The following is a 9,561-nucleotide window of genomic DNA, read 5'->3' on the forward strand; positions in this document are numbered from 1 at the left end:
TTACGTAAGGCTGCAGTGAAGTTAAGACGAGGCACAGAGCGCTTTACAGTACATTGCAGGGGAATCTCTCTCCGGCACCCTGTGGCTTGTTCCTAACACCCCGTCAGAAAGCCAGGCCTGATGCCCTCAACTTATCACGGGGAACACTGCCGTAGTGTGCAGATAGCGCCGGTAAGCTGGGCTTAATGGGCTCTGGCCGACAGCGATAGCGCTATCTTATCACGCCATCTTAACTCCTTCAGCAGACGCTTTCATCCAAAAAGAGACTTTCAGTGAATTCAGATGCATGGCGTTAAAGGGCAGGTAGGGGTTAGGGACGTCTTGCTGCAAGGATGCCTTCATGGGGGATGTGGACATTGGGGGGGGTCAAACACAGTATCTCTCAACTTGAGGTCCAATATCCTAGCCATTACTCTATCCTGGGTCCTATAAATGAATGCCACTTGAGAAGAGATTTCAAGTGGCATTTCTCAAAAAACTCTTCCATTTTCTGTTTGGATGGAGTACAAGACTTAAGTACCATGTCACTTTTTCATTGTAGCCATTACTTTTTTAATGTGATGTATTTTCTTCACTTTTCTCCATGACTTGTATACTTTAAAACCCACACTTCAAATCACTTTTGAACAAATGGGACGGTTCAAGGGAAAGGAGAGAGCATTTAAGTCCCCATAAAAAGTCCCAATTGTTCCTTTGAGTGAAGCCTTGTTTAAAGGGGCAGGTTGAATTGCACATTACCCCAAACTCAGCGACACTCAGAGCTGAGGAAGCACTTTAACAGCGCTCCCCTTCCAACCAGGCCCTAGTGGAGGTAATCAATGACCAATTATCCGGTGGTAAATTAACACAGACGTATGCAGTTGATGAACACAGAGATAGAGAGAGAGAGAGGGGGAAGGATTTTGTGAATTTCTCAGATTTAGACTTTAGACTTTAGATAGTAAATTCAGATACCGTGCAATCAATTACAAGTGAACCCCCTGTTTCAGCTCACATTCAAACACTATGAGATTAAAAAATATATATGTGATGGTCTGGGAGTTTTCCAGATGGGGGGGAGAGTGTTAACTCCAAGGTTACGACCCACGGCAACTTTATGATTCAACTTTATGGCGCAGCTTTATTAAGAAATGTTGCATACAAAATGAGTCACACATCGTGGCTTTTCACTGCAGCTGTCAGAGTAGTCTAATCTTCTCCCTCCCATCGACATCAATGGCTGTCCTGACAAAGCTCCCCACACATCCACACACACTTTGCGTACTTACATGGGAGACGTTTGCCTTCAGGATGCTCTGCCAGAAAGCCTTCCTGTAAGAGAGGCTTAAGGAGGTCAGGTGACTCGTCATAGGTCGAGTGATAAAGGACACCCAGAGAGGAAGTTGTGGTGTAGGTATGGGTCAAACTCAGTACTCTCACCAAGGAGACTGGGGTTTGTGTCCTGTGCTATTTTTAGACATAGCTTCTTTTTCAGTCAGTCACAGTGTGGTTGGGTTTAGGCAACACCACTACCTAGTTAGGTTAAGGCAACACAACTATCTGGTTAGGTTAAGTCAACACAAATACCTGGTTAGTTTGAGGCAACACAACTAAATGGTAAGGTTTGGGTGCACAACTAACTGGTAAGGTATGGTTAGGTTCATGGTCAGGGTTAGGCAGGGTTTCTTCACAAAGTACCTAGAAAAGGCACTTTGACCGTCCAGAAAACAAGTCTTAGTTTTGTTAGTTACAAAATGGCATAGATAACTACATTGAAAATCATTAAAGAAGATATATTACTACTTCTAAAACCAGAAATGTATATATTTCGAGCTGCGCCTTTAAAGAGTTGGTGGGGGGAAGGCATTTTGTAGAGACTGGAGATTGAACCCAGAACCTTTCTTTTGGGTTTCGACCAACCTCACTTCTAGACCACCATCCTGTCCCAAGGGGTTCTATCTCTTAGCCTGAAGACCATCCTGATAACGTGACGAGTATGCACTTGTGGTGTTTCTTGGCAGAAAATATGTCTTTGCCGTTAAGAACTGCGCACCCTGATGGCGTTGTGTTTTTCGTTATGCTAATTGGCTGAAGGTCTTTCAAGGCAAGTACTCCCGTACACATAAATGAAGGAAAAATAGATGCGGTCGAGGCTGATACCTGCGGGATGCAAGCCAGCATGTAGAAGTTGGTAAAGTGCATCCTTCGCAAGCGTGGTGATGGAAAGCAGACACACACATGCACACACACAAACACACAAAGTGTGTGTGCTTGTGTACCGAGTTAGGACCTTATTGTTTCAGCTCAAGGGCAGCTTTTAGTTTCGACCAGAATTGATGAGAACAGCATTCTGGACTCAATTAGTTTTTTATTTCTAAATTCACAACATATACACACACACACACCCAGGCACACCCACCCAGAGGGCTAGGGCCCCCTGGGATCTTTGACAAATGATTAAAGACAAACAGAATTGACATTCTGGCTCCCTGTGATGTGCTAGGGTGCCAGCTCAAAGCCGATACACGGTTGTGATTAAACACAGGGCGGGCTGCAGAGGGGAATGTGTGTATTATCGATCGCTCCGGGATTTGATTTTTTGCGATCGTAGGAGGAGTAGTTAACGAAGGCGCGGGCGTTTGTTAACTACTCCGTTCTTAAGTATAATTTACAGTCGGGCCACGACAAGTGCTTTGTCACACAATCACAAAGGCCTGTGGGTGTGTTAGAGGACATGCATGGCCGTGGGCAAAAAATGGCAATTTCACTTTCATGCTGTGTTTAAATAGGAACCTAGCATGCATGATTTGACGGCAAACTATGGTATTTCTACGTAGTTATGCATGATTAACGCTCAAAATGCTGTGGAGCTATGTGGAATGATGAAGGAAAGGGGTAACTGAGGAATAGGTGGAAAAATAATAAACATCAATCAAACTTTTAAAAAGTAACCATGTGCTGATGGTATTATCAGTATCCTCACCTCATAGAAACAGTACATTTTTCATGGCTTGAAGAAACAAATGAAGACCTAATAATCCATTACAGACGCATCAGACTCAGACAATTAGTTTGCTAATCCTGCTAACAGACAAAGTGCAGAATTATTCCAAACAGAAGTCACAGAACGACCAAGGGGGGGTCCATCAGCTCAAACCCAAAAATAAAACGATAACAAAACAAAAATGTCTGTTTCTCTCCAGAAAACGCCCCCCGGATATCGGTGCTATCTCAGCAGGACAAGGTGGTCTCTCAGCGGGGGGGCAACGCCACACTGCCGTGCACCATACAGCGGGACCAGATGATGCCCCCCAACCACAAGATGAGGATCAAGTGGACCAAGCTGACCTCCGACTACCTCAAAGAGGTAAGGGACCTCAACGCCGGGGAGGGTTCAGACTGCTGACGCCACGATTAGCAAGGATCATGCTAACCATTAGCATTAGCATTCCACGATTCATCGAATATAAATGACGGGAGGTGAGTGCAAATTTTTGGACATTCATGGTAATTGTTAGCATTAGCATTAGTATTAGAAGTGTGTGCTTACCTACAACATTTGCATTCCACGATTCATTGAATGCAAACGATTGGGAGTGAATGCTAACAGAACTAGCAGAATTTGCTATAATTTGGCAGGATTTAAGATTGGATACATTTTTACATGTGTACAAAGTATGGTCATGATAGGCCCACAGGTGGTGCTATAGCAACAGTTTATTTGTCGAAACAAAGTTGTAACACTAAGATGTTAACTAAAATGCTAACCACAAGCATTAGCATTCGATTAACAATCGAGTGTAAAGGAGACGCAGTCAATGGAGGAGTGAATGAGGGAGTGAATGGAGGAGTGAAGGACGGATGAATAAAGGAGTGAATGAAGGAGTGAATAAGGAAAAATTGAATTTTTTGTATAAAGTAAACAAACCAACGCTAGCTCCATAACCCCATCGCGCCGGGTTCTAGGTGGACGTCTTCGTCGCCATGGACTACCACAAGCGGAGCTACGGGCGCTTCCACGGGCGGGTCCACCTCCAGGGCTCCTCCCCCTTGGACGCCTCCCTGGTGATCAGCGACCTCACCCTGGAGGATTATGGGAGATATAAGTGCGAGGTCATCGACGGCCTCGAGGACGGCACCACTGTGGTTTCCCTCGACCTCCAAGGTAAACATCGACCTTATGTTTTTATATGTACTGTTGAGATGGGTTTATTGGGGGGGGGGGGGGGGCCTTAAGTGGGCGTTTACCTCTGCAGCTGATAGGACGTCCTCCTTATAGCTGGGCTGCCATCCCAGACTAAATTTAGCGGTGTCTCCGGAGACTTAAACGGTGGGAAGGTGAGGAGTAAAACGGTGACACAATGAGGCACAAGCATAGGCATTTTTATTCACACAAAGTATGAATGGGCACACATTCATGCACCTGCACGCATACGCACCCAAACACGCACACACACGCACACAGTATAATTGCGTGCCTGATTGTGTCTTTGTGTGCATATTCATTATCATTGTAATCCAAAAATGTGCCTACTACGTACCTTTTCTCTCTCTTATCTCTCTCTCTTTGTCTCTCTCTCTTTGTCTCTCTCCCCCATCTCTCCCTCCCCTCCCCATCTCCCTCCCCTCCCCTCCACCTATCTCCATTACCCCCTCTCACCCACTCTCTCCCCCTTCCCTCCCTCCTCTCTCCATCACCCCCTCCCTCCCCCTTCCTCCTCTCTCCATCAACCCCACCCCCTCTCCTTCTTTCCCAATCTCCCCCTCCCTCCCCCTTCCTCCTCTCTCCATCACCCCCTTTCTCCCCTCCTTTCTCTCCCTCTTACTTCATTACCCGCACCCCCTCTCCCTCTTTCTCCCCCCCCACCCCCCTCCCACACCCCTGCCCCCCCCGTCTCCCCCAGGCGTCCTCTTCCCCTACTCGCCGCGCCTGGGCCGCTACAACCTCAACTTCTACGAGGCGGAGCGGGCGTGCCGGGAGCAGGACGCGGCGGGTGGCGTCCTTCGACCAGCTCTACGAGGCGTGGCGCGGCGGCCTGGACTGGTGCAATGCCGGACGCGGCGGTGGCGTCCTTCGACCAGCTCTACGAGGCGTGGCGCGGCGGCCTGGACTGGTGCAATGCCGGCTGGCTGAGCGACGGCTCCGTGCAGTACCCCATCACCAGCCCCCGCGAGCCCTGCGGCGGCAAGGCCACCGCGCCCGGCGTGCGGAGCTACGGCGTGCGGGAGAAGGAGAAGAACCACTTTGACGTCTTCTGCTTCACCTCGCACTACAAGGGTGAGTGGAGAGGGGGGGGAGGGAGAGGGAGAGAGAGAGAGAGAGAGGGAGAGAGAGAGAGTGGGAGAGAGAGGGAGAGAGAGAGAGAGAGGGAGAGAGAGAGGGAGAGAGAGAGAGAGAGAGAGAGAGAGAGAGAGAGAGAGAGAGAGAGAGAAAGAGAGAGAGAAGGAGAGAGAGAGAGGGGGAGAGAGAGAGAGAGAAAGAGGGGGAGAGAGAGATAGGGAGGGGGGGAGGGAGAGGGAGAGAGAGAGAAAGAGAGAGAGAGAGAGAGAAAAGAGAGAGAGAGAGAGAAAGAGAGAGAGAGAGAGAGAGAGAGAGAGAAAGAGAGAGAGAGAGAGAGAAAGAGAGAGGAGAGAGAGGGGGAGAGAGAGAGAGAGAAAGGGGGGAGAGAGAGATAGGGAGGGGGGGGGGGAGAGGGAGAGAGAGAGAGAGAAGAGGAGAGAGAGAGAGAGAGGGGGAGAGAGAGAGAGAGAAAGGGGGGGAGAGAGGGAAGAGAGGGAGAGGGGGGGAGGGAGAGAGATAGAGATAGAGAGAGACAAAAGTTACGTAGTGTGCACATTTTAGGTTACAATGACAATGACAATGGGGGGGGGGGGGGGGCGTCTTGGTGGTTTAAATGTATCTGGGTGTGGAGTGTGTGTGTGTGTGTGGGGGGCTGGTTTAAGCAGTCTCCCCTGGCCCAAGTCGGTCTGATGGGCTGGGTGAGGCTGTTGCACATTAAGCCATCAGGTGGGATGGTTAGACTAGATAAGGGTTCCTTTGACAACGTTTGAGTCACATCTATAGGAGAAAGGTACAGTTTGTAGCTGAACCGAGAGAGAAAATACCATCGCTGGACAGGAGTTGGTCCGGTTTTAATTTAGTTCCCTGCGCGCCTTGTGTGATGACATGGGGGTACTGGTTGATTTGATAAGGGCTGATTATGGTTATGGTTGACGCAACTCATTGACCCCCACAAACGCTTCGACGCAGTAGTGAAACTGTTTTGCGTCGGGTTAACATTATCGGATTAATCACAGCCCTTACTGCTGCGTCGCCTCGAAACAAGGTTTCATTTTTTTGGGAGGTGCACGTCAGGCCCTTGCGGTGGACGCAGGGAGGGTCCGCAAGGACGTAATGGGTCAGTAAACCCCCTGGCGTTGCGTCGACGTGGAACCATAATCAGCACTTTACTCCTGGCAAACTTTTGCTTTATGATTGACATGATGGTAGCCATCTATACAAAAAATCGACAGGTGTGTGTTCATAGGTAGCGCGGCAACCATTTAAACATGCACTCATCAAGATGTCCCATAATCCATATGTCATGAGTAAAATTGTGCCTCTATTTCTGTTGGTTTATTTAATTTTATTCATCAATAATTCTCAGCATATATATACATATATATATATATATGTATATATATGTAGATATATTTTTTTGTATTAACTGTTCTTCCTCTCACCCCCCCCCAGGTCGGTTCTACTACCTGATCCATCCCTCCAAGCTGACCTATGACGAGGCGGTGGGGGCGTGTCTTAAGGACGGGGCGGAGATCGCCAAGGTGGGCCAGATGTATGCCGCCTGGAAGCTGCTGGGCTACGACCGCTGTGACGCCGGCTGGTTGGCCGACGGCAGCGTCCGTTACCCTATCTCCCGCCCCCGCCGGCGCTGCAGTCCAACCGAAGCGGCCGTGAGGTTCTCCGGCTTCCCAGACAAGAAACACAAGCTGTACGGAGTGTACTGCTTCAAGGGTCAGCACTGAGCGTGCACACGTACACACACATACATAGACATAGTTAGACACACACACAGATAAAAACACAAGCATGTACACATAGGCAAGCACACACAAACACGCGCACGCAAAAATATACACACAAAGACAGATAAACACACAAACACACACAAATACACACATGCATGTTATCTGTGTGTGCAGGTGCATAATAAAGGTGCACACTTAGACACAGGGAGCCCTGTGTTTTTTTTTTGGGGGGGGGGGTGTTAGACATTATGTCAGGCATGAACAAACACAACATACACACAAACAGAAACTGTGATGCTTTACTTTCTGAAAACAAGAAGACAAAACGAGACGTATTTGTCCAAGTCATGTCTCCAAATGTTACACCGTGTTTATACGTCTTATCCTTTCCCAGTGAGGGAATATAATTAATAGTTTACACCTATATTTACAGTTCATAATATTTAATAGTTAGTTTGTTTTTTCAAGCAGGGGTACAGACACTGCAGGAGAGAGAGAGGGGGAGGAGTCTGACGTAGAGTCACATGACCACACATCCAGTGTTGTTTCAAGAATCGGCCGATGCATGAGATTCACTTGGAAACCACACCGCTTCACTGACATCCATGTTAAAGGTGACATATTATACCACCAGGTGTGAGTGTGATTAGCACTTACAAGCCGTTTTGAAAGTCGGCCTCTTCTGACAACATAGGTGGGCGTGTCCACCTAGATGTATGATGGATAGATGAGCAATTTTTGCTACAGTCCACTGGGTAGGCTGGTAGACTGATCTATCCAGCACACATTTAGGTGGACGCGCCCACTTGTGATGTCATAAGAGGCAGATTTTCAAACAGCTTGTAAAGGCTAATCACATTCACACTTGGTGGTATAATATGTCACTTTTAAAGAGTCCTTATCGCTGGACTGATACTTCCAGGCGCTTATGTTACACTCTGTATATTTTCACATCCAGCACACCGCATCCAAGCCATCACACACACACACACAACGTGGGGAGGAATCAAATAAGATGGAGGCTTGCGCAAACCCGAGCACAAACATGTAATGCGATCGACCTCTGCTGTCCTGTTTGATTTTCACAAGGTGCTATTGATTTGTACGTCGTTAAGAAAATCTGTTGTGTGTTTTATGTTTTTGTATCAATGTTTTGTGTACCTAACGGACCAAACATCGGTGTCGCCCCCGGCAAAGAGACAAAAAAAATCAAACAAACGTCCGACCCAACCATGACTCTTGTTCCATCGTTTTTGAGTATGACTATTGTAGAATGTGAGTATCTAGGGAGAATGTTATTGTTGCTGTTATGAATTCATATTTTGTGATAAAAAAAAGAAATGTTATTATTACACAGTTATTTTTGATGTTCCTGACAAAATAGTCTGGATGCCTGGGTGTAAACGAAAACATCTGTAACTATAAAGAACAAACAACAACAAAACAGGGAGGTAAACATTTGCACTGAAAATACAGAAGTAGAGGCCTGTAAGAGCATACTGTGGCCAATAGACAACACTAAAGCGAACCATCGAAGGCCCTGCACAGCAATAATAAAATGCCTTGGCGTGAAAACATAGTGTGATTAAGTTTTTGAACGCTTAAAGGCGGCTGGATGGAGGTGTTTGGCTTTCTTTGGAGCATGCCTTCACCTCTCAACCTATAGCACACTGCAGCAGAGCATAGACCTCCCTGTTTATTAACACAAACCGTTTTATAGAGAACGGTTTCTTAAGAGACAGGCTACATACTGTGTGAAAGAGTACATGGCTGTTGCCTTAGTGGTTTAAGCTCTTGCGTTAACCATACACAAGCAGTTAATGCCTTGGGAAAAAGCAAGAGAAAAATCAATGGTCATTCAAAAAAAACAACAACGATTAATGAATGCAGAGCTGAGGGATGTGACCATCTAAGGACAGAGAGGGGGAGTTTTGGTTTTGAGTGAGCTCACTATGGTTCGGTCCCAACTGGCACTTAGAGAACATAAGGTCATCAGCTCATTTACCAGAGTGGCAGCTTAGCTTCAATTGGCTCTGCGTTTCTGTGACAACCCACCAGGAGATCAGGGTCGCAACGAACAAGAAAAATAAAATCTGCTTCTGGACACACTCATGGAAGTGGCTTTATTTTTTGATGGTGGACATTGTTACTGTTATTAGCCTTCGTGCTAAACTTTGTGCTAGGACTATCGCGGTTTTTTCTAGCCTACGCCAATAAACTACAAGTGTTTGTTAATGTACAGTTAGTGAGGAACTGCTGCAAAAAGCGAAACAAGTTAAAGAATAAAATGTTGTTTATTCAAGGTTCCTTCTTTTTCTAAATGTGCTCGAAAATGTTTACGAGAATACTGAACTATGAAATCATTACATTATTCCAGTTGGCTCCATCATTTCTTTGTCTTCGATTCCAAGCAAGTATTTCTTGCAGTTTATTTGTGTATTGTACCTAATCCATCGAGGCCATGAGGCACCGATTAAACACAATCTCTACAAAAAACAACACAATCTCTACAGACCCAAGTACCAAATAATTAAATAAAAGCTGAAGATAAGCCCA

General features: G+C 46.6%; 1 protein-coding gene across 1 annotated transcript in view; it reads left to right on the plus strand.

Annotated features, from left to right (window-relative positions):
- LOC307075049 (hyaluronan and proteoglycan link protein 1-like) overlaps positions 1–9,508 on the plus strand; it is a 21,808-nt gene extending 12,300 nt beyond the window's left edge. The window contains 6 exon segments of the mRNA XM_079735556.1: positions 3,183–3,346; positions 3,946–4,144; positions 4,884–4,972; positions 4,974–5,000; positions 5,071–5,257; positions 6,713–9,508. Coding sequence (XP_079591682.1) covers positions 3,183–3,346; positions 3,946–4,144; positions 4,884–4,972; positions 4,974–5,000; positions 5,071–5,257; positions 6,713–7,002 — 956 coding nt within the window. The 3' untranslated portion in view covers positions 7,003–9,508.
- The last annotated feature ends 53 nt before the right edge of the window (positions 9,509–9,561 follow it).

This window comes from Pollachius pollachius (assembly GCF_949987615.1).
Source record: "Pollachius pollachius genome assembly, chromosome: 4".
In the NCBI taxonomy this organism is placed as follows: Eukaryota; Metazoa; Chordata; class Actinopteri; order Gadiformes; family Gadidae; genus Pollachius; species Pollachius pollachius.